At 43.6% G+C, this 25,041-nt stretch overlaps 4 protein-coding genes across 8 annotated transcripts; 3 read left to right on the forward strand and 1 right to left on the reverse strand.

The window, feature by feature from the left end:
- Window positions 1-192: 192 nt before the first annotated feature.
- Window positions 193-3,666, reverse strand: tmem54a (transmembrane protein 54a). Its single transcript, XM_079752440.1, has 6 exons — window positions 3,530-3,666; window positions 2,407-2,603; window positions 1,861-1,920; window positions 1,428-1,619; window positions 1,122-1,259; window positions 193-741 (listed from the first exon to the last, which is right to left on the reverse strand). The coding sequence occupies exons 1-6, from the start codon at window positions 3,540-3,542 to the stop codon at window positions 607-609; spliced, it is 735 nt and encodes a 244-aa protein (XP_079608566.1). The 5' UTR covers window positions 3,543-3,666; the 3' UTR covers window positions 193-606.
- A 1,016-nt stretch (window positions 3,667-4,682) lies between these two features.
- zpcx (zona pellucida protein C) lies at window positions 4,683-6,598 on the forward strand (the record flags this gene model as incomplete). Its single annotated transcript, XM_079752281.1, has 6 exons — window positions 4,683-4,736; window positions 4,816-4,987; window positions 5,141-5,249; window positions 5,332-5,417; window positions 5,500-5,579; window positions 5,694-6,598. Exons 1-6 carry the CDS (start codon window positions 4,730-4,732, stop codon window positions 6,596-6,598), a joined length of 1,359 nt encoding a protein of 452 aa, XP_079608407.1. The 5' UTR covers window positions 4,683-4,729.
- An 824-nt stretch (window positions 6,599-7,422) lies between these two features.
- Window positions 7,423-16,035, forward strand: pabpc4 (poly(A) binding protein, cytoplasmic 4 (inducible form); the record flags this gene model as incomplete). 5 transcript variants are annotated; one of them, XM_079751869.1, is made up of 14 exons in its annotated part: window positions 7,423-7,618; window positions 10,610-10,803; window positions 11,262-11,377; window positions 12,562-12,701; window positions 12,913-13,007; window positions 13,167-13,304; window positions 13,454-13,549; window positions 13,669-13,944; window positions 14,088-14,181; window positions 14,287-14,376; window positions 14,555-14,685; window positions 14,805-14,895; window positions 15,054-15,184; window positions 15,911-16,035. In XM_079751869.1, the coding sequence occupies 14 exons, from the start codon at window positions 7,423-7,425 to the stop codon at window positions 16,010-16,012; spliced, it is 1,890 nt and encodes a 629-aa protein (XP_079607995.1). In that variant the 3' UTR covers window positions 16,013-16,035. The 5 variants fall into 5 exon arrangements, with proteins under 5 accessions (XP_079607995.1, XP_079607998.1, XP_079607996.1 ...); XM_079751872.1 differs by having other exon boundaries at window positions 14,097-14,181; XM_079751870.1 differs by having other exon boundaries at window positions 13,669-13,938.
- A 1,072-nt stretch (window positions 16,036-17,107) lies between these two features.
- Window positions 17,108-22,427, forward strand: ppie (peptidylprolyl isomerase E (cyclophilin E)). Its single transcript, XM_079752067.1, has 11 exons — window positions 17,108-17,238; window positions 17,572-17,718; window positions 18,157-18,255; window positions 18,355-18,398; window positions 18,497-18,523; window positions 18,933-19,014; window positions 19,097-19,200; window positions 19,340-19,463; window positions 19,664-19,849; window positions 21,786-21,928; window positions 22,298-22,427. The coding sequence occupies exons 2-11, from the start codon at window positions 17,688-17,690 to the stop codon at window positions 22,364-22,366; spliced, it is 909 nt and encodes a 302-aa protein (XP_079608193.1). The 5' UTR covers window positions 17,108-17,238; window positions 17,572-17,687; the 3' UTR covers window positions 22,367-22,427.
- The last annotated feature ends 2,614 nt before the right edge of the window (window positions 22,428-25,041 follow it).

Raw genomic sequence — 25,041 nt, forward strand, 5'->3', positions numbered from 1 at the left:
AGTGTATTTAGCCTAGAGACATGCAGAACTCTGACCCAATAGTCCCCTAGTTTATCTTGGGACTCGAATGTCCAATGTGCTGTATTATATTCTTGTAAAAGGGGAGGCAAGAGTGCTATATATTTTGTTCTTTGAACGTTGTTCCACAAGCCTGCTCGTGACGTTCGTAGCATTCTGGGACAGACTCCAGTGTATTGACCACACGTTTTAATAAAAAAAAGTTAATAAATGTTCACTTGAATTACCATCTTGAGTCCAAAAGCACATTGTGCAAATGGTGCAGTTAACAGTATTTGCTACAATTACAAAATAACAGTCAGCATTTACAACATTGTTTACAAAGTGCTTACTTTCGAGAGAAATTGATATTTTCTCATGTGAATAAATCAATTTGGTCCCACTAAGTCCTGAAGGGTAGACACTTATTTCTGTGGTTGCACTACATCCTTGTATGTATCAACTGTCCAGTTCATCATTAGACGAGACAAGTCCTTAGCGTAACCGTTGACTTGTCAGCTCCCTCTGGAGTTGGGTTGGAGTTTTCTTCAGCTACAGTGTTACTACACAGCAGGTTTTAAGTTCTCTCTGGAAGGTGACCTGGCAGGTTCAGAGCCAGTCACTCCGTCCTGCTGAAGTGTGACGGTCCAACAGTTCATGTTGCTCCGGAGTCTCCAGCTCGCTGTCTGGTTCCGGGGCTGAAACCACCGATGGTGCGGTTTGATGCTGTCTCTGAATGCGAACCTGAAATGGTGAAGCAACCAGCTTATTACACCTTTTACTGACACGCATGGAAAAAAACGCAAGGACATTGCCGTAAAGGTGGGTGTGTTTCAAAGTGATTCACAAACGTGTCTTCCGAAATCTCCAGATGCCAACGAGCACTTATGTACTAAGTGTACAAAAAGTAAGGAAAACCTGAGCCGAAAAAGGGCATCAGACCGATGATATCTGTATCCTACTCAGACTATTAGGAAAAACAAGTGAAGGTCAGGATTTCTGCAGGTCATCCAGCAGTAACTGATGCCAACCGGAGCTGCTTCAGCTCGGCAGCTCCACACTGCTCCTGTCTCCGGTCTCCATAGGAGTACGGTGAACGGCGCACCTAGCGTAGCGTGGCTTACCCTTTTGGCGTTGCGAGGCCTCTTGTGGCACGGGCATAGATAGAGGGAGGAGGTGCAGAGCGCGAAGCAGCGGAAGGAAAACACCAGCTGCACCACAGACATCACGATGAGGGGAATCCAGAGGACTATCGTGGTTCCCTGGTAGAGATAACGGGGGACAAACAGCAAGTCGTGTCATCAAGGCAACACTAATAAGATTCTTAACATTTCTGTCTCGGCTGCTGGTCTCAGCACATGTAGGCAGTGTTTAAATGCATAGGTATAACTTTGTTAATCCCCCGTAGGAGAAATTTGTTTGTGACTCACATAGATTCGGGTGGGGTCAAAGGGGCATTCGTAGGTGATGCTTGAATAGCCATCAGCATTAGGGAACTTGCAGTGGGTCAACAGGCCCCGCCCATTGTGCATTATGGCCTTCACCGTGGAGGCCATGACACCAAGGGCAGAGGCCGCTCCCAAGAGGCCCGATATGAAGCTTGTTACCAACAGGGACCATCTCTACAGGAAGAAAATTGCTTTAATGAAGGTCATTGTCATCTACCCCCCACCATACACGCTGATACTAAAACGGTTGTCCCACTCCCATCTTTGCAAACATTATGGTAATATGAGTCTCCCAATAAATAAAAAGTGGAATGTGTTTATAATTTATTTGTTTTCCCTCTATTACTACAAGAACAGGATACACACTTTCACAAGACAAGTTTGAACAAGTGTTGGGTGTAGGATGGTTGCCTACCAGTGGCACTTTTTTCTTGTTTTTGGACAAAACAATGGTAAGTATTCCACAAATGATTCCCTGCAGAAAATGGAGGATTACCAATCAGTATGTTAGATGGCAAGGGTATGGTATGGTTGGCAAATGCATGGTAATAGTGTGTATAAATATTGGTGCATAAACACAAAGACCAAGAGAGTAATTCTACTGTTTCTAGACTCTTCTAGACCTGCTTGCAAATAAAATGCAGGCCTGCTATCAATATTAAATAATTCTTCTTCTAGTACTGTTTGAGTTTTCCTCTGTTGAAGATGTCTTAAAGTAGTAATATTATGCCACCAGGTATGAGAGTGATTAGCAGCAAGGCACAGGAAAAGGCAGATTTTCAAAGGGCTTGTAATGGCTAATCACACTCACAGGTGGCATAATATCCCCCTTTTAACAATTTGTTATGAACATTGCTACCAGCACTGTCCTCATGCAGGCCTGTAGAGGTCAGTGTTCGGTCACAAATGTTGTAAAGTGACCTTTTTTCCGCCTTGTGAGACAAGTGTCCTACTAACTCACCAGAAGGCCAGCCACAATAGCGATCACATTGGCGATGGCGTACACCATGGTTCGAGCCAGGGCGTGAACGCTGATGTGCCTGAGCACAGCGCCGTGCACCAGCGCACTCAGCAGGAAGTTGATGTGACCTACCAGCACCAGCCCAAGGCCCATCTTCATCAGGGCCTTGCTGTCCTTGAGGCTGGTGCAGCATACTCCTGTTGGGGGGGAACATCATCATCATCATCATCATCACAATCTTAACACCTCATGTCAATTCTCACAAACATCTGCAGGGAGACACTATAAGGGTAGATCGATTAACCATTAATTAACTTTAGTTTATGCAGTAATAAGAAGTATTATGTTACATAAACATAGGGGGAAAACGAATTTAGTAATGTTTAAATGAATAACTGTTAACATGAACACCATTAGTAAACATGAACAACATCAACAAATGATTACTAGACACATTATTTAACTGTTTATTATCCGTTAATGCTTACGACTGCATTATCTAGTGTTAATCATTGTACCCTTATTGTAAAGTGTGACCATTTATTTTGTTAAAACTCAATGTTAAAACGGATAATAAAGTAGGACTATGTTGCGTCTAGTCACCCACACTGGAAACACGAAAAAGAAGATGAGCAGGTTTTGGAACAACTGCCACTTTAAGCCAAGCCCCTATTGGTCATTAACAAATACTTTTTGTCGGATACGGATCAAATTATAGTAGGGTACTCCGAAGAGAGTAGGCGAATGCAAATGATAGGGAAATTGTGACCCGGACCACACATGTATATTTGGCAGTTTTTAATGCCTAAAGTGTAGGGGGTCAAACATTCACCAACTGGTGGCCCAAGGTTCCCGGAAGGGAACCGATCTGTTCCTTCACAATTTCACCTATGCGTCCCATTAAACTCTTTCACATGTTGATACTCGGCATATCATGCTCTTGAATATGAATGTCACCTTGGACACTGAAAGAACACATTGCCAAGAATGTATTTTGACTGCGCGGACCAATTTACGTTGCTGCACTGATGACCACGCCTAAAAGGTTGTCGTTAGTTTGGTTTGCGCTCTGTTGCATGCATAGGTCTATAATAATAACGATATTCCGTTTAAATATACTTACCAACGTTTACCATGATTTATTCCCGGTTTTCCTACAGTTATTTATATTAGCCGCGTCATTGCCTTCCCTTTTAATCCAAAAAGCTTCTCCTTCTTCTTCCTCTTCTTGCCTCCCTCACCTGTGTTGGTAGTCTACACAGCAGGGGGCGGAGTCTCGGCCGCAGCCCCGCCCACCGCACCTATGTTGTTGTGAGTTGCTCAGAGCACGCACTTTACGCTCCAAAAGATCCGTGGAGGTGTAGGTCAACGAGTACCTACGTAAGGTGTCATTCACCAATAAAAATCGGAGTTGACTAACTAGCATTATTTTATTGATTATTACATACACCTGTGTGTGCTCACGGTGCGCTGTTAAAAGCAGACTTGTTTGTTTTTCACAGAGCGCTGAAGGAGGTAGTCTGCATGATGTTGATGCTAGGTGTATTCTTCTTGTTGTGTTTTGGCACGGGGACTCTTCTCCCTTTCCACTCGACATTGGAGAGCCAGATTGCCGGATTGTCTCAGCGGGGGTTTGAAGATGTATTCCTTTTTCCAGCTGACATGGATATTCAAGTCCCATTTGACACAATGTTCAGCTCCTGGCAATCTAGCAGTCCAGATTTCCACATGCTTACAGAACTGCCTCCCTTTATGAGTCTTCCGAATGTCCAGGTGTTGTGTAATCGATCAAAGATAACCTTGTTGGTCGATAAGGCATACGGTGGTGTCCAACTCAATGGAGATGAGGTGCAACTTGGCAAAGGGTGCAATGTGAATGGAGTTCTGGAAAACCAATTTGTCTTGACTTACGACCACACAAAGTGTGGCACTATTCGTGTGGTGAGTTGTAATCCTATTTAAAAAATGATTTCAATGAATAAGTAAGCAATTATATTCTGATGCAGACTTTGACTTGTAGGTCCAGAGTGGTTTGGAGGTTTTCTCTAACTTTCTCCATGTTGATCCCAAAAAATCTGTCTTCAACTGGTGGCCTACTCCCTTCACCCTGCCTATTTCCTGCAGCCCAAACATGCAAGTCTTAACTTAAAAATCTTGATTCAGAGAGATGCCTGTTACTACCGATTGTGTGCGTTTAAATCAAATTGGTCCTAACTGGGCTTTTTACAATGTTTTGACTCAAATGTTTTTCAGGCCTCCTAGTCCTAGCTTTCCATTCCCACTGGAATTACCCAGCGAAGAGTGGAGCTTTGTTATACAACCAATGAATTGTGGGTATTGCTCACTTTTTTTAAAATTCAGGTTTTCAATTGTTTGGTTACTAATAAACAATTTCTTCTTCCTAAAAAGCGTTCTGGACCCAGACTGCCCATTCCAACTTCTATGAAAGGGGTCAAAATATAAATCTACAGGTGATGGCAAAATCAGGTCTCCAACAGCAGCCTTTCCTTCAGGCCTGCTTTGTGTCTCCATCCCCCGACCCCCACTTCCAACCTCGGCAGGCCGTCGTGATAAATAAAGGGTAAGCTGTTGGTAGAGCGCCACCGGTCTCACCTAGGTGGTGGTTTATGCAAAAGCCCCATTTGCGACCTGACACTCCATACTCTGACCCCTAAACACATTTGGCCTATAAATGCGGCCCAATAAAATCCTTTTTTTTTTTTTTTTTTCCCAGGTGTGCTTCAGTTTCATCTGACTCTTCTCGTGCACTGGTGGAATACGCTGCTCCGACAAGCGCGGGTGCCATTAATCTGGTCCTGCACACATCTACTCTGCATTCAGAGGTAGGTACTGTGTCTGGGTTTTGTGCTTCAGCTGACTCCTTGCTTGGTGTGCTTGGGTGATTTGTCATTTTTTGTTCACAAGGTATACATGCACTGCAGTGTGCTGATGTCTGCCTTCGGCATCACCCCGGGGTCCAAGTCATGCAACTACAACAAGATGGAGTCCAGGTGCATGAGGATGTTAACACTTTGGGTATACGCATCTGTGTGGAATTGCTATCTTGCTAATGGCCGACTTGACGTTCTCCAGATGGGAGGAGCTGAGTGGAGACCTGGAAGTATGCCGCTGCTGTAGCTCACGGTGTCAAGCACTTAAACATCTTAACATCGGTGAGTGCTTGCCGATTGTAGACCACCAAATTAAAACACTTCATGGTAGTGTAAAAGGGCTATCCATCTTAAAATGCTAGCTTCAGTTTGGTTGAATGTGTCTTGTCATTTCAGCTACAAAGGCTATAGTCACTACTGGTCCTTTCTACTTCGTGGCAAAGGAAATGGCGGAGGCACCTCTGACCTCGCTGGACCATCTTGGCGACTCCTACCTGAGCTCAGGTGCTGAGGCCATGCAGTCTGACGCTGCTTTCGCTGTGGTGACTAAATACCAGGCCTCCTCAGCCCCCAGTTTGCAGGACGGCAGAGTGCAGTCTGAAGTGAACGAGATCGCAGAAATCCCCATGGATGCTCCCCTAGGTGAGCCTCAGGGTATGGCGGTCCAGAGCCAGGGCCCAGTGGCCAGGCTAACCATGTGGCTACCGAGGGGGTTGAGAAGAACCACCCAGCCATTACCTGAGCCGGAGAGGACCCCTTCCATGCCAAATGCATCCGAGGCCCAAGACTCTGGACTAAATGAGATCCAAATCAACCCTCCAGCTACGGGCGAGGACCTTCCGTCGCTTCCTGGCTCCGACAAGAGCGATGGGAGAGATGCATCAAGTGATGCTGATATGGGAACGCCAGCAATGGTCGACGGCTATCAGATTCCTGAAGCCTCGGATAAGACCTCTCTCCTGGAGGAATCCAAGAGGAAACGGTGGGGCTGGAGACCAATGGCGACGGGGGACTTCAAGGGCCTGGTGAATGTGAACAACCTGAGTGAGGAGAAGCGGCCTGGGGAGCGCGCCAACCAGCGCAGGGCTCAGAGGGACGCGAGCGGCTCTCCTCCTGTAATCCGCTCTAGAGTACAGTTTACAAAAAGCGTGGACGGGTCTCAGACGCTGAGCTACGAGGAGGACGTCATCAAGCAGAAGGAAAAGCCCAAGATGGGAAGCTTGGGGAAGAATGACCTCGTCAAAGGGATTCAAAAGACGGGCCAGAGGGCGCTCTATACCTTCCTCGAGTTGTTGAAGTAGGTTTATCAAATTTTTTTTTTTTTTTTATATTACAAATATTTAACACAATTTGGACTAATTTATTTTCTCTTCAGGAACATCAGAGCGGAGTAATTCTACAGAAGCTTCAGCTGTCTTATGTACATAGGCCTTTATTAAAATAAACAATGCCTGACTCCATGTTCGTGGTCTTGATCATTTTGCACTTGGATTATATTTGGTTAGTCTAGTTGTACTTCCATTTGTTATTCAAACGCCCACAGTCGCGTGTAGCAGTCTCACCCAGATGTCGCTGTAGGGAACATGGCTGTGTGGTTGCGACGACAGTGTGCGCTCTCCCTTTTACACTGCCCGCTCCCCTCTCCCTCCCCCTCCCCTAGCCCAAGTTTGACCCTTCCTCTCTACCACCACTCGCCACTATAAAGTGCACATGTTTTCGTCCCGCAGTCTCTTTCCCCGGCCACAAACGAGCGTGGGTGTCAACTCACAGTTCTTGAAAAAAAAACTTAAAAAATATAAAAATTAAAAAAAATCAAGAAAATCTTTATAAAAACAACCGCCATAATTAAATACAAAAACTACTTAAAAAAAAAAAATCGAAAAATATTTACTTAAAAGAAAAAAAAAAACAAGAGTCCTCGGGCTTAACCCGAAGTTGGCATCAACCGGCAGAAACTCTTATCGGGGTGTCATTCCTTCAATTTAGTTTTTAGGGTTAGGAAGGTCCGGCCAAGGAAACTTCTTCACCCATTAGCGAACCCGAGGTACTTTAACATTGGACACGGAATACATCATCTGGTCTTCTTGGGACAAATCGAGTTCATATTCTTGGTGAACTTCAAGTTATGAACACTGCGACAACCGGGAGTTATCCAATGGCTTCTCTCTATGTTGGCGATCTGCACCCCGATATCACGGAGGCTATGCTGTACGAGAAATTCAGCCCAGCTGGACCGGTGCTCTCGATTCGGGTATGCCGGGATATGATCACCAGACGTTCTCTGGGTTATGCCTACGTGAACTTCTCCCAACCTGCTGACGGTAAGTAGCCTAATAATTGCATATTCGCTTGTTAAGAAAACATTTGAAATCAGATGCATTAACTGCTACAGTAAGTAACGCCTCCACGCGTGCCATGGCATGGCCGTCCTGTTTGGTTTCAAACGAATCTAAACTAAACGTAACTAATTGCATGCAGTATATATTCCATACTCAAAACAGCATACATGTACCGGAGAAAATGACGCACGACGATTTCATTATAAGCTCTTGCCATACGTTCTGTCTTTATTTTTTACAGTAGGCCTTTGTATGACCCATATAATTGCAATGATGCAGTTATTGCAGAATAGTAGACATTATTAGTTGCGTTAGGTCGGCCCCTATTCTATGAAACCTAAATCAGTGCGTTTTATAGGAGCTAAGTTCCACTAGATGGGCCATCATTTACGGTGAGGGAAGTAGGCATTCTCGATATTCGCACACTAGACAAAAATGACCCATTTCTGCTCCTATTTAAAGGACCACTAAGGGACATTTCAATACTGAAATTAATCCCTGATGCTCCGGTTTCTATACTCACTGAAAAGACTACCGGTGGCGAACAATAACACTGAATGACGTTACAATGAGACAAGGTTGACATCTGCCCCCATAGGCCTAGAATATCAAATAACTATCTCCCTTTGTTCTTAAATACATCTAGCTTATGTTTGGTTTCATAGGTTTCAATAAAGGCAGGCCTATTGGTACATACTATATTGACCCCTTTCAATTGTTGATTCAGTTGTATTGTCATAAGGCTTTTTTTTTTTTTCTCAAAGTCATGTCCCCTTGGAATAATGTTAAAGCATAGAGAACTGGAGGTTTGGTTTGTGAGTCGATTGTCTGCAAAGGAACAAGACTGCTATTTGGACAAGGAAAGACTTTCAGACACTTTATCCCATCCTACACATCGTGTACACCTGTCCCTAGGCCTCCATGCTCAAACAGTGGGGTTTTTTCTAGTTCGAGGTAGGAGAGTAAGTATTTCTTAGTATTTGAACACACTAGCTATGAATATTCAGGTCATTTAAGGCATATAGTTCAGGTTTATAAGGTATAAGTCACATCATTATGATTGGGATATTTATGGTAACTAAGATGTGACACCGGTATGTGTAAACCTTTACTATCCTGGTTGAATGTGTTTTCTCCATGGTAGAGAATGTTTCAAGTAACACACCAGGCCAAATAGCTCCCAGGGCCCCACTCTAAATTTAGAACCTTGTTTAGGCCCCCTTACATTTGCCTGGCCATAATGGCTTCATGGCTCTTTAGTCTTAAAAACCCAGAAGATGAAAGGGACCACATGGCATACTGTAGGCACAGAATGATTAACCACTGCCCTGTAGTCTACAGTTAGCACTGAATATTTTGTTATAGACTGTTTTGATTCTGTGACATTTATCATTATTCCTGTGCTATATAACATGTAGAAAATCAAGCACCAGGCAGGGAACCTTCTCGAATCGGTCCCACACGTTCGACACCACACACCTTCTGTGGCCATATATGTTGTGAAGTACAATTGCAGGGAAAACCGCTGAGGCCAGCAGACGCAGAGCACCTCTGTTTTGTTTACCAGACATTTCTGCTGAAAAGCTGTGTGTGTGTGTGTGTGTGTGTGTGTGTGTGTGTGTTGACTCTACAAAGGGAGGCTACCAGGAATGTGGGCTCTGATGGCTTTGAAAGCTAACCTGGGACGTGGCTATAGAAAAATAAAGAAGTAATAGGGTTTAGAAAGAGATAAAAAGAATCAGACAATTTTGCTATCAATGTTAACAAAATTAACAATGTTAGTCATTCCTAAAAAAATACACAGTGGAGTCCAAAAATCGAAATAATTGCACCAAACACAAACATTTATCTTATGAATAAATATTAGATTCAAACACATTATCTTTGGTCAGAAGTGGTCAATAGTCTTCTTGATGTGTCAGGGCAGAAGCATGTGTGCACTTCACCCCCCATGTGTGTGACTGAGAGGCCCATGTGCTCACAGCTAGGCACACCAGCTGCCACCTTCATGCCAACTGTCCCTCATAGCTCTGAGGACCACATGGTCTTTACGATGTCACACGTGGCTTCATAATGGTGTCTTCCCAAAGACTGAGAGCGGCAACTGTCGTCGAATGCACTCATAACGTTGTGCCTTTGGTAAAATGGTAGAACAGTAATTATTGCATGGAGTGTCGCCCAGTGGTGCATTCTTTTCTTTTTTTGGTGGATTTGTGTAGAGGGAACTCACTTATGGTGCCTTCAAAATAGTCAGAGTTTCTGGGAACTTTGGAGGTTGGGACCTTAAGATCGGAGGAAATCGCCTTTAACACTCTGTTAAGGCTGAGATTTCCCTCTGAACTTTGTGCGGAAGTAGAGCAACTCGAGCCTCCGGGTTGATGTCACAACAATGGCTGCCCATTTCATTGATAGACTAAAGTGAACTTGCAGCAAGCACTAAGAGGCGAACCTAACACCCATTCTAACATTTGCATTACTAACAGATACATTCCAGCTTACAATTATAAACATCAACTGATAAATTCTCCCTCATGTACAACCATCTCAAGCAGTTCTAGTAACGGATTCATCTGATTCAGCAAAGGAGCGCAAAGAGGTCCCTGCGGGCATTCATACTTGTAGTTGTTATGAAGTCTAGTCTCACGAACAATCTGTTTTTCCGGTTTTATGTCATAGCCTAGGAACGTTTCCTGAACACTCTTATTTCGGAAGAAGGGAAGGTTTACGTAAAGACACGTAAGAGCTTCCGAACCTCCGAGCTGCTTTGAAGGCGGCATTATACCCAAGCACATTATTTCTCAGGTTGCCCTGTGTCCCATTCTGTAAACTGCGTAGACAAAGTTTAGAATGAACAAACAAGTTCATACAACAACAACGGCAAGTGAGGTGTTGTTGTTGAAGTGCACATGCTCCCGCTCATCGCCCTTACATTGACCTCTTTGACCCCTTCCCTGCACCCCCCCCCACCAACAGCGGAGAGAGCCTTGGACACCATGAACTTTGACGTGGTGAAGGGGAAGCCCATCAGAATCATGTGGTCCCAGAGAGACCCCTCTCTCAGGAAGTCCGGCGTGGGCAACGTGTTCATCAAAAACCTGGACAAGTCGATTGACAACAAGGCTCTCTACGACACCTTCTCGGCCTTCGGCAACATCCTCTCATGCAAGGTAGGAACTGGAGTTGCTTTCACTGGGCCAATTCAGGATTATTGGGTTTAAATGTTTGTGTTTACTAAGAGGAGTGTATTTAGGCCTCGGTTACCTCTCCCATGTGTGCTTGCTTCTGAAAAAGGTGTCATTTTAAAATATTTTTATTTAATTATTTTGAATTCCACGTCATGCTACACTATGACATTTTAAACGCATGGTAGACAAAGTGTCTCTGAAGCTGTTGGAAAGCTTTAATATACACTTTTTGATATACTTCTAGGATTCAAAATGGAAGGCACAGAGAAGGATATTTGCTTTTAACAGTGAGCTTTGACCATGCTAATTTTGACCAAGAATCTGCTTATAAAAAAAGGACATGACCAGAAGGGGAGGGGGTCTTCCACGGCATTGGTTTCGTTTCCAGGTAGTGCATGGTGAAGGTGGCCCTAATCGTCTACATGTCCTCTGTCTCCCAGGTGGTGTGTGATGAGAACGGCTCCAAGGGATACGCCTTTGTGCACTTTGAGACCCAAGATGCTGCCGACCGTGCCATTGAGAAGATGAACGGGATGCTGCTCAATGACCGCAAGGTGTGAGTGTCTCAGCGTCTCAAAGCCGGGGGGGGGTGGGGTCGGTGGTCCCTCTTGAGTTGGTGACTGTTTAAGAAGGTTGTACAGTCCTTCTTTGCTGCTGGCTGTAATTTCACTCTCTGGATCCTGAAGGGATTTATGTTAACTTTAAACCTGGCCACTGAAAGAACAAATGAGCACCTCTCTATGCAGTGGGAGAAGAAGAGACTACAATTTCAGGACATGATTTGAGTTTGGCAATATTTGTTATGCAAATTAGATGGCCGCTGTGTTTATAACAGCTGGCAGTGTCTGGTTAAGGTTTCCCCATCTCCGTTTCTATGTAGCTTGTTCGTTCTCTGTTGAGTTTATAAGTGCTTTAAGAAGCCTTGTCCTTTTTGCATCGTGTTGCACCGCATTGTTGCTTGTTTCCTTTTACGTGAATAACATCACTAACAAGCATATTTCTTACAGTCTGAAAAGTCCTCTCCTTACTAACACAACCAAAAAAAGAGTGTACTCTCCCTGCACCAAACGTGTTCCCCGCTTGCCAACCTGTCTTGGAGTGTAACCGTCGTCGGGTGTGTACGTGTGTAATGACGCTTGTGTGTTTTAGTGATGGATCGTGTGCAGGAATGCAATACTGGAAGGCGGATTGGGCAAGGTGGTCCTAGCCAGGTATATACCTATCATTTTGGTCCTCCACAGCTTGCCTCTGACCTGCAAGCCTCTCTCCCTCCACCTCTCTCCATCCAAACCCTGCCGCCACAGTCTCAGGGAAACGGATTACGATGGATGTTTCAAATGTGTTGTCTGTGTTGGTTTTGTGTGACCGGTCTAATTGTTTGCCTGCTCCAGTGATATTAACAGTGAGTGTTTTGGTTTTTTATTGATAATCCCAGACTGGCAATCTCCCATATTGCAGTGTGGCCGTCAAAATGTGTATTGTTTATTGTCTTTTGTGTTTTCTCGTTTTTATTAATTTGGTGTAACCTCTCCTCCGTGCTCCTCTTGTGTGGTCAGGTCTCCCTCTATCTCAGTGTGGTGAGAATCCTACCTGGAGGCTTGGAGAACTGCAGTATATTAGACTGGGAAAAATAAACGATTGGCCCTTGGTTTTCCCTTCTCGTTTCGGACCATTTTACAAATGTTTCTGCTATCTCTCTCTCTCTCTCTCTCTCTCTCGCTCTTGCTCTCTGTCTCTCAGGTTCGTAGGTCGTTTCAAGTCTCGCAAGGAGCGGGAGGCTGAACTGGGGGCCAAAGCCAAGGAATTCACCAATGTCTACATCAAGAACTTTAGTGACGATATGACTGACGACCAGCTGAAGGTGCTCTTCGACCAATACGGTAATCTCCAAACCTTAATCTTTCTTACATAGTGTATTAATACAAATATGTACTTCTTTTATTTAGAAAGATCAACTTTCTCTTGCTTATATTTGGAAAGATATCCTTTCAAAATAAAGGCAATATATATTTGCATCAACCAAATTCCTTACGAAATCCTCAGTACAGTGGTGATTGTTGGCTATAAAGCAGCCTCTTGTGTGACTTGCAGGTAGAACGCTCAGTGTGAAGGTAATGACAGACCCCTCCGGCAAATCAAGAGGCTTTGGATTTGTTAGTTATGAGAAACATGAGGACGCCAACAGGGTATGTGTGGTATCTGTGATGGCAATACCGCTCGGTAGCATGCTTGAGTCTTACTTTATTATTTTATCATTTCATCACATCTTGTAGATCTAAATTTTTTGGTTGTCTGTGTGTGTGTGTGTGTGTGTGTGGTGTGGTTATGGGTGTGTGTGTTAAAAGGCGGTGGAAGAAATGAATGGCACAGAGGTCCAGGGCAAGACTGTGTTTGTGGGTCGTGCTCAGAAGAAGATGGAGCGCCAGGCTGAGCTAAAGAGGCGGTTTGAGATGCTAAAACAGGAACGCATCAGTCGCTACCAGGTCAGCCCAGAGTGGGGCTGTTCATTGATGCTCTATTTGGGTTAAATGTTAAGCTAGCTGGCACGATATATGAAAACAATGTTACATAAAAAATGAGTTTTGAATGAATTTAAGACGCCTTGGCTTGCTTGTTCTACTTCTTCTTCCAGGGTGTTAACCTGTACATCAAGAACCTTGACGACACCATCGACGACGAGAAACTGCGCAAGGAGTTCTCTCCATTCGGATCCATCACCAGTGCGAAGGTAAGACAACAGCCAGCAGAATGTTGTGTTCAAGGTAATCCCCAACATTGACCAGCAACAGTGTTGAGAAGCACACTCTTTACAGGTAGCATCCTGTTTGACGCGTCCTGGTGTTTCAGGTCATGCTGGAGGAGGGCCGCTCCAAGGGGTTCGGCTTCGTCTGCTTCTCCTCCCCGGAGGAGGCCACCAAGGCCGTGACCGAGATGAACGGCCGCATCGTGGGCTCCAAGCCCCTCTACGTGGCCCTGGCCCAGCGCAAAGAGGAGCGCAAGGCCCACCTCACCAACCAGTACATGCAGCGCATCGCCGGCATGAGGGCCCTGCCCGCCAACGCCATCATCAACCAGTTCCAGCCCGCCAGTGGCTACTTCATGCCCGCTGTGCCCCAAGTTGGGGTATGTTAGACCCGAAACAAAACGCCTATGAAGATAATGGATGAGACTTGTAAACAAACTTTTGAGATTCTTTTTATGTTTTGAAATGTAAAACACTAAGCAGTGCTATTCAAGTCTTGACTGGAATTGCTTTGTGTGTGCAGCAGGCGCAGAACAGGACCACTTACTATGCACCCAATCAGATGGCCCAGATGAGACCCAACCCACGTTGGCAACAGCAAGGTGGACGGGGTCAAGGTGAGGACGTTGCCAGCTGGCAGTCGTACACCTAGCTAGCCTATCAGCATGGCCTATCCGCCGATGGAACGCCCTTGTAGACCTTCTCCTCTGCCCCTCCTACAGGGGGCTTCCAGGGAATGCCAGGCTCCCTGCGGCAGCCGGGGCCCCGTGCCAACATGAGGCACATGTCCCCCAATTCTAATGCCCCGCGAGGTAGCCTCACACAAGACACATCCGCATGAACTGTCTTATGAGTAGATCCACTGTAGTAGATCCATAATGAATGTGATGATCCGGTCTCCTATCAATAGCAGATCCTCAAGTTGATACAATACTCCAGTCTCTTATCAGCGGCCGATTCCTAAGGCTGATCTCCTGTCCGTACCTCCAGGTGGCGGCCAGCCCATGGGTCCCCGTCCCTCCATGGGGGTCGCAGCTCCTCGGGCCATGCCACCCTACAAGTATGCCTCCGGGGTGCGGAACCCCAACCCCCAGGGGGTGCAACCAATCGCCTTACAGCAGGTAGCGTCTACGGTCGCATCGCAGCCCACGTCATGGTGTTTCTGTAGCCTTGGTGTGTTGATTTGTGTGTTGTTGTTTTTTTTTGTCATGTAATGTGGTCCTGTTGTGCCCTCCTCCAGGCTCAGCCAGCAGTGCATGTGCAGGGACAGGAACCCCTGACATCCTCCATGCTGGCGGCCGCTCCTCCCCAGGAGCAGAAGCAGATGCTGGGTAACCATTACTATATACTGTACACCGAAAGTGACACGACAGGAAGTCAAGTGCAAAAAGATCAACACTACGTTTAGACCAGACCGACCGCAATTGCAATGGGTGTTGAAAAGTTGGTACGTTTTGTAACACCTTTTTTTTCCTGTCTTTCTCTCCAGGGGAGCGTCTCTTCCCTCTCATTCAGTCCATGCACGCCAGCCTAGCAGGGAAGATCACCGGGATGCTGCTGGAGATCGACAACTCAGAGCTGCTGCACATGCTGGAGTCTCACGAGTCGCTGCGCTCGAAGGTAAGTCCCCCGCGTTCCTCATCACGTCATCCTTCCTTCATGCAATGATGGACGGCGCCATCGGAACAACGCGTATGGAAGCTGAATTCTTTAAGATCCTGTTATTGTTGTCGTCAAGGGCGTAGGAACCGGGGGGGACGGAGGGGACGTGTCCCCTCCAATATTGGAGACAGGCGCATTTGTCCCACCTAAAAATTATACCGGGGGGAGAAAAATACGTTATTTTATTTTGAAAGCGCAACACAGCGTCTTGTCACCGCTTCTTATTCTACAAAAACTGGATGATTGAGCGTGCAATTAAAGAATTGATTTGATATTTATCAGTCCATTACTGCCATTCAAAATGTGTTTTCCTTTAAATTTACAAATGTATCTTTTTAGTATAATAAAATATATGTGTGAATTTTTTCAGTGTAGTTAATTTATGACATATTTCTGTTCAAACCATTAACGGATCTGTCAGGTTTCTGATATGTGTCCCCCCCAATGTTAAACTCATTCCTACGCCCCTGGTTGTCGTTTGTTGTTTTTTAATCTGGGTGAGGTGTCCCTTGTAAAATAGACAATTAATCTCAATAGTACTAACCATATTTAAAATAAGATAAAATAAATAATGTATTCCTTGTATTTATTGGACTTAGTATGATCCACTCCTTGCATTCAATCTGCCAATGCGTGCGTCATGAGTTACTGTGTGAGTGAACACTGGTGTCGGTGTTGTTCCAGGTGGACGAGGCTGTCGCTGTCCTGCAGGCGCATCAGGCCAAGAAAGATGCCACACAGAAAGTCGGGGGCCTCACTTCCACTGCCCCTGCTGCCTCCTCCTAAAGACACAGCGCTTTGTTGCAATGGTAGGAGAGTGTTGATTTACAGCCTGCATCAGTGCCATCCACCAGTTGATGTCAAATGGTGTAGTTTCACTCTTGTGTGTATGAGATATGCTTCGACTCACATTATGTCTTTCATATTTGTGTTTTTCAGAGCACAGACCTTGTTCTACACTGGATCTAGACTGCCAGTCGGAATACTTCGGACAAAGGATAATGGAAGAACCAAGAATTAAAAAAAACGAAATACTTTTCATTGCACTGTAATAATTATGTACCAAAAGCATTTATGCAAATAACAGCCTGTTCTTTTGATTCAAGGCCCTTAATGTCATGGCCAAGGACAGACTTTTTTCTATAAACAGAATAGACATTGCTCTACTTCTTTGGTTGAAAGTTTTATGATTGACTTGGTTTAATTTAATTAAAGGGACGTCCTCATCCCAACATGTTATCAGGGGTGTGAAGTGTTATCAGAAAAATAATATAGCAAATTTACCAATGATGTGTACTTCTCAATAAAAACCTAATATTGCAACTTTCCAATGTTGTGTAAGACTTTCTCTGCTCTACTATACTATACTACTATGATTTACTCTAAAACCAATTTAGATCGGCTTATTGGTTCATGGATATGGAATTGACCTACAAACTACTGCTAATTATAATACATTTTATTTTAAAAGCGCCTTTCAAGGTACCCAAGGATACTGGACACAAATAAAGTGCATATGCTCAAAGTAAATACATAGTCAACAGCAGTCACACACATGATCAGATAAAACTGACAATATGGACATATTACACTCAGAGGGACAAAAAAGTGTATAGGACGGACATGGACACAGGCTGGGTACATTTAAAGGCATGAATGCAGAGGGAAAATACACATAGGTACACTAAGAGTGGGAACAGTCATGACATTTGGCATAGAGTGCAAACAAGATGTAGAGATGAAAACAAGTAAAACGGGGAAATAAAAAGAGGTGGGGCAAGTAGAATCAGAAGGCGAAAAGGAAAGCTGAACTAGAAAGGTATGTTTTTAACTTAAGTTTTAAAAGTGGATGTTTTTGTTCTTTGGCCATCACAAGCGGCAGGGCATTCCAGAGTTTGGGGATTGCCAAACTGAAAGCCCTGTCACCCATGGAGCCAAGCCGGGATGAGATGACTGCTAAAAGACAGACATCTGACTCTGAGGAAAGAAGGGTGCAGGTTTGCTGTTAAGGGGTAAGGAGGTTTGATAGAATGATTTTGTATTGAATGCGGTAGCGGACAGGGAGCCAATGCAATTGTTAATGGATGGTAGTGATTTGATCCCAGGGCCTATTGCGGGTGAGTAGCCTTGCAGCAGAGTTACTGATACACATACTGGCTCAATAAAAGTAAACTCAAAAACTGTTTAAAAACCTAGTTTTTATAAATTAGTAGTTGTGTTAACAAATTTCTGTAAAAACAAAGTGTTTTTTAATATATAATGATTACTTTGATATAATTTAATGGGAATGGAAGCATTTGATGCTTTACACTAAATAAAAAAGTAACCATTACTATCCCTGTTAGATCCGTGCTGGGGGTAGATGGCGCTACAGCACGATGTAAACGTCATAGGCGGGCTTTGAATACCATCCTCCAATGAGAAGAGGCTATGGGGTTATAGTTGAAAGTTCAAATCCAACATGGCGTCGACCAAACGAGTGCTTTATGTTGGTGAGTTAACAATAGTATTTCATTGATTCATGTTTTACTGTTGTAAATATAATAAGGATTTTATCAAGAAAGAAAATCTACTTGAATCTAGACATGTGTAGGTTATATGTTTATCTGTAGGTTATCAACGAGTTAAATACGCATTTGTTGAAGATGTAAACTACATCCTCCGTAAAGTTGTTCAGCCCCAAAACAAGAACTCAAGACAAGAACTTTTTAATGCCACGTAGTTAATGGTGTTCGGTTGAACGTGATTTATAATCGGTGACGAGAAGACCACATTAGCTAATACTGCTTCTATTGTGCCACATATGCTATGCAATCAAATAGTTGACTGGTACAACTTCCCCGATCATCACTACTCAATGAATTTCTTCCCAGGTAGTCGTTCAGTATATTTGCCTGCCGCTTTTCCTCAACCTTTGTTGTTTCTGACAGGTGGTCTAGCAGAAGAGGTGGATGAGAAGGTGATGCATGCAGCCTTTATTCCATTTGGTGATATCACAGACATCCAGATACCGTTAGACTATGAAACGGGTAAGGATGAAAACGAATCACAAATGTTTCCGTCAGACACGAGATGTAGATATGAAAATGGCTTGATAATGTTGCTTCTGTTTTCCTTTTCTTTTACAGAAAAGCACCGAGGTTTCGCATTTATTGAGTTTGAATTGGCAGAGGTAAGTGCTGGCTAGTGAGTCCATTTGTGTTGTGCTGTTGCCATCTAGTGGATCACGATTGCTATCAAACTTGCCTGCTTTCTTTTGTACTTTCTAAGGATGCTGCTGCTGCAATTGATAACATGGTGAGTTAAATACATAATTTAAACCTGGTTTGATTACCCTTATATGAATACGGATCTGACGGATGGTTGGCAGTAGCCTATCAGGCTTGTAGACCACATTTTTAATCATCCTAGCTGAAATGATACTACTCTGTATGACTACTACCTCTTTTCTTGTTTCTTATTGTTTATAGTTAAACACATGATTTTATACTTATTTCTTTAAATTCCTTAAACTTTGTCGCATATTTATTTGTCTGAATGAATCTGCGGCCTTGTTTTAAACAATTTTATGTATTTGATGGTTTTACATTCTAACTACAATGAAAACTAAAGTTTAATTTCAAGCCCTGTATATATGCATGTATTTGTGACACCAGCTTTGGCTTTCCAGTACAAGTTTTCTTAACATCCCTTTTCTTTTCCACAGAATGAATCTGAGCTCTTCGGGCGAACGATCAGAGTGAACATTGCCAAACCTATGAGGATCAAAGAGGGCTCGTCTCGACCAGGTAAATCATGCAATAGAACCGAACCCCAGGGGACTATGGCAGCCCAAGTTCTTGTCTTACCAACTCCTTGTGTCCACCGCAGTGTGGTCGGATGACGACTGGCTGAAGAAGTTCTCTGGGAAGACTGCAGAGGAGGCTGAGGTCGAGGAGTCAGCGGGGCCCACGGCCGCTACTGACACCCAGGAGGTGAGGCTTCTCATTGGCTGGATCAATATAAATGAATGCTAATCCGAATAATCCGTCACAGGGGGAATACATTTTTTATCTAGATGTGCGTGACATTTCCTCATAGAGGAAAATGGTATATATATATTTTTATTAATAGGGTGAACCACCAGCCAAGAAGGGCCGGGTAAATCCCCAGGTCTACATGGACATAAAGATTGGAAACAAACCCGCGGGCAGGCTTCGCTTCCTCCTGCGTGCCGACATCGTTCCAATGACAGCAGGTATTCACACCACTTCCTCCATTCAATGCCAATGCCCTCATGGTTTCACTGGAATAACATACCATGAACTTGTTTAACCCCAATTCTTCTAAAATGAATATTGATAGGCAATATATAAATTGGTTCAGTAAGCTTTATATAAATGAATCTGAGTGTCTTTGATGAAACAAGTGTTTTCCAACCGTTTTTTTCTTGTGTAGAGAACTTCCGCTGCTTGTGCACGCATGAAAAGGGCTTCGGCTTCAAGGGGAGCTGCTTCCACCGCGTCATACCCCAGTTCATGTGCCAGGGAGGAGACTTCACCAACCACAACGGCACCGGCGGCAAGTCCATCTACGGCCGCAAGTTTGACGACGAGAACTTTGTCCTCAAACACACCGCCGCAGGTGAGGCCTTTTTTTCAGCGATGGTGTAAAGCTTGGGAAGAGTATGGCCTCCATTTGGATGTTGGCTTTTTTCTTGTTTGAGTCTTTTTACCTAATTAATGCCTTAGCGATAGTCTATTACATGCATTGATTGAAATATGAAGGTACTTATGGCCCGGGACCCTGTTCAATATTTGGTGCAGTACAATAAGCAATACGTTCTTACCTATCAAATACAGTGAAAAAATGTACATGTATCAACATTGCTCTTCAATGGAACGTGCCCCTTTTTGGTCTTCAAACATACAGACATGACATGCATATTTGTAGCTCAAAATGTCTGCCTGCTCTCCGAATGAACCCCTGTAACTCTGGGGATCACATGCTGTCATTACCGCAGATTATCGAGTTGAAAATACTAGGGCTGTAACGATATGCGTATCGCAACCGAAATCGCGACACTTAAAGCCACAAACCTGTCTCGCGGTGTGCAAAGGCAGAAGCGCGATACGCCCTTTCTAACTCCCATTATCCTGGAGTCCAGATCCAGCCACGTGCTGTTAGTGCCAGGGTTTTCGTTGTCCAGTAATATAAATATTTAATGTCAGACAAAATTGTATCTCTCCGCTCAAATTGTCAGATTGAAATTTGCTAATAGTCTGTCTAAATAATAGACTGCTGACACCGCTCCTCTTATCGATGCCGTAAGTCTGCGACGAGATGCCCTCGCTGTGATGACAGCGCTCCGTGGCTACGGAGGATTGCATTTCTCCACAGCCTGCGAAGTCCTCATATGCGATATAAACAACATTTATCCAGAGTGGGCCAAGTGCGCAAAAATAGCCTGTGTGATCCCTGTCTCTAGTGGTTTGTGTGCTTTGACCGGCAGTTGGTCTGCTATAGGTCGGAATGATGCGGCCACCGATTATTGACAGGCTGGGAACTTTATTCTACCGGACTCGTTTGTTTCCACTCCCACACACACGCACACACACACGCACACTGCCATTCTCGCGCACACACATACGCTACTCTTAACATGATGCCTCGTTGTTGCGAATCAGACGTTCATATTTTTTCCCATCTATTTGAAAGTTAGGCTATTAAACATGTTGTATTCTATACGGCCTGATTATGTCATTATTTAAGCTACATAGCCTAATAAGAAGCGATAATAGGATATTTGACCGAAAACAAAACCTATGCAGGTCACTTTGACCAGCACTGTTTTTTCTAGAGGAAACGCTGGTTAGTGCTACCAAACTATTCAAATTACTATTATTTATTTGACATTAATATTTTCAAATACATAAGCCTAAACCTCAAAACTAGTTGAGGGTTTTTGCCTACCTGCAAGCGTCCTCCAACTGCAATCTTTGGTTATTTATTTATTCATTTTGCTATACCTTAATAGTATTCTTTCTGTTCAGTGTTCCAAATTATTTGTTATTAAATGTTACATTAAGTTAATTGTTATATACGTGTTTAAATAAACTGCTTTTTCAAATTGAAAAAAATCGTGGTATGTATCGAACCGTGGGTCAAAAACCGTGATACAAACCGAATCGTGAGTTGGTGTATCGTTACAGCCCTAGAAAATACACTGGTCCTTTGAACCACTTTCCGATGTCAAATCAGTCATTTGTAAATAGTTTTTACAAAATAGTTTTTTTTTTTTTATCCAATACTTCCTTGATTATTTACGTGGCTGTATTAATAAGAGCTGACAATGCGACACAAGTTGATGTTCACTGTGTAGTCACGTGTTCATGAGGAGGGTGAGTACTTTCATATACCCAATTAGACATTGGAAAGTGGTCAAAAAGACCAGGGTAGTTTCCTCCCCAGCGATCATGCGTGTTCCTCTATGGGCCATGTAGAGTGCAGGGGCAGATATGGAGGCTAGCATATTTTGGCATGCGTATATCTTGACCGTGCTTCTCTCTGCTGCATCAAGGTCAACTGTCCATGGCTAACTCGGGCCCAAACTCCAACGGCTCCCAGTTCTTCATCACAACGGACAAGACTGACTGGCTAGACGGCAAGCACGTGGTGTTTGGAGACCTTGTGGAGGGCATGGATGTGATCCACGCCATGGAGGTAAAGGGATTCACTGAGGCTGCACCTTACCTGTAGGCTGCTGTTGTGGTGCACCGAAACCTACAATAGTCATTTGTTTATGTTATGAACAAGTGATATTGGTGCTACTTAAGTTGTTGTGATGAAAATAAAATGCTTGTATTAGGAATCTAGTTCCTTCCAAGCATGTTTTTAAGGAAGTAATGGATGAAATGATGTCCAAATGCACACTTCTGGAATAAAAGGCTAGTCTTGTTTTACACTTCCTTCAATTGTATGTAATGTTTTGTTTCTTGGCTTGAGCTTTCTATGAAAAACGGTGGTCTTGGCTTTACTTTTTATAAAAGTAAAGGAATGCAAGTGGTGACCTGTATTTTTCTTCTCCCACAGGCACAAGGGACAAAAGATGGCAAGCCAAAACAGAAAGTGATCATATCAGATTGTGGAGAATATGTTTGAAAATGTGTCGCCAAAAGGCAAACGAGAACTGTGTATGTGTTGCTTTTGCAATTCTCTGCCATGTAAATATTTCAATTAAAAAACTTTTATAAAGAAGCTGAATCAATCTTTGTAATTTTCTTCCAATATCTAACCTTATAATGGGTGATTCGTCATTGGTTAACCAAAAGATTGAAATGAGTGTGTCAAAGGTATTTCCAAATAATATAATCAGTTACCACTTACTATTTTTTATAAAACACAGCTTTTTATAAAAAACTCGTGTTTGTTCCATGACAGAATGTTCCAGTGCGTGACAGGCAGTATCTGGTATCTTGTCGATCTTTGGTTTCTGACGGCATGATAGGCGGGAGTCACCATTTTTTTTGGATAGGCTTTTAGGGAATCAGATTATCCTGAATACCTTTTTATTTAACTTTATCTATGAACATTTTCAACATGGATGACAAAACCTAGCAATAACCTGAAAACAGGAAAAATACAAATGGTAAACAAACATGAGGTCATGGGATGTTTAGTAAATTCAAAACATTAAAATGTCACATATGAAACCTACTAGGACATATGAAAGATATGAAGCTTAATCATATTATGAAACGTCTGTCACATTGGCCAAATAAATACTACATTTTCCACACCGTCTTTCTCCAAGCTCTTCTTGGAACCGAATGGAGGGGGGTATCTGTTCTAAGAGATGGAGGTTATTAACTAAATCGAGAAAGAGGCCAGCAGAAGGGAATTATTTCTGAAGTCAGTATTTTGATATGGCCTTCTTGCTTGCTGCCAACAAGATCTTTAGGAGGAAAGTATCATCTTAACTTAGCCCGTCAGGTACAGTGGGGCAAAAAAGTATTTAGTCAGCCACCAATTGTGCAAGTTCTCCCACTTAAAAAGACGAGAGAGGCCTGTAATTTTCATCATAGGTAAACCGCAGCTATGAGAGACAAAATGAAAAAAAAAATCCAGAAAATCACATTGTCTGATTTTTTAAGAATTTATTTGCAAATTATGGTGGAAAATAAGTATTTGGTCACCTACAAACCAGCAAGATTTCTGGCTGTCACAGACCTGTAACTTCTTCTTTAAGAGGCTCCTCTGTCCTCCACTCGTTACCTGTATTAATGGCACCTGTTTGAACTCCTTATCAGTATAAAAGACACCTGTCCACAACCTCAAACAGTCACACTCCAAACTCCACTATGGCCAAGACCAAAAAGCTGTCAAAGGACACCAGAAACACAATTGTAGACCTGCACCAGGCTGGGAAGTCTGAATCTGCAATAGGTTAGCAGCTTGGTGTGAAGAAATCAACTGTGGGAGCAATTATTAGGAAATGGAATACATACAAGACCACTGATAATCTCCCTCGATCTGGGGCGCCACGCAAGATCTCACCCTGTGGGGTCAAAATTATCACAAGAACGGTGAACAAAAATCCCAGAAACACACGGGGGGACCAAGTGAATGACCTCCAGAGAGCTGGGACCAAAGTAACAAAGGCTACCATCACTAACACACTACGCCGCCAGGGACTCAAATCCTGCAGTGCCAGACGTGTCCCCCTGCTAAAGCCAGTGCATGTCCGGGCCCGTTTGAAGTTTGCTAGAGAGCATTTGGATGATCCAGAACAGGATTGGGAGAATGTCATATGGTCAGATGAAACCAAAATATAACTTTTTGGTAAAAACTCAACTCGTCGTGTTTGGAGGAGAAAGAATGCTGAGTTGCATCCAAAGAACACCATACCTACAGCGAAGCATGGGGGTGGAAACATCATGCTTTGGGGCTGTTTTTCTGCCAAGAGACCAGGACGTCTGATCCGTGTGACGGAAAGAATGAATGGGGCCATGTATCGTGAGATTTTGAGTGAAAACCTCCTTCCATCAGCAAGGGCACTGAAGATGAAACGTGGCTGGGTCTTTCAGCATGACAATGACCCCAAACACACCGCCCGGGCAACGAAGGAGTGGCTTCGTTAGAAGCATTTCAAGGTACTGGAGTGGCCTAGCCAGTCTCCAGATCTCAACCCCATAGAAAATCTTTGGAGGGAGTTGAAAGTCTGTGTTGCCCAGCGAAGGCCCAAAAAAATCACTGCTCTAGAGGAGATCTGCATGGAGGAATGGGCCAAAATACCAGCAGCAGTGTGTGAAAACCTTGTAAAGATTACAGAAAACGTTTGACCTCTGTCATTGCCAACAAAGGGCATGTAACAAAGTATTGAGATGACCTGTTGTTATTGACCAAGTACTTATTTTCCACCATAATTTGCAAAAAAAATTCTTTAAAAATCAGACAATGTGATTTTCTAGAATTTTTATTTTTTTTTTTCATTTTGTCTCATAGCTGAGGTATACCTATGATGAAAATTACAGGCCTCTCATCTTTTTAAGTGGGAGAACTTGCACAATTGGTGGCTGACTAAATACTTTTTTGCCCCACTGTATGTGTCCAAGATAAAGGGATCTGAATGTTTAGTCTGAAACCCTGAGTTATCTAAATGATTGTCACTTCCTCCTTCCAGAAAGTCTGAATAGAGGGGCAACACCAGCGTTCACGAGCATGATGGAACCCAGCAACATAGCTGAGTTCCAGTTTATTTAGATTTAGATTATCGAGTGATAAAGATGCAAATCATGTTTCTCCAGCAGAAGTCCCTCCCGGTCAGGGTTTTGGTG

This window comes from Pollachius pollachius (genome assembly GCF_949987615.1).
Source record: "Pollachius pollachius genome assembly, chromosome: 15".
In the NCBI taxonomy this organism is placed as follows: Eukaryota; Metazoa; Chordata; class Actinopteri; order Gadiformes; family Gadidae; genus Pollachius; species Pollachius pollachius.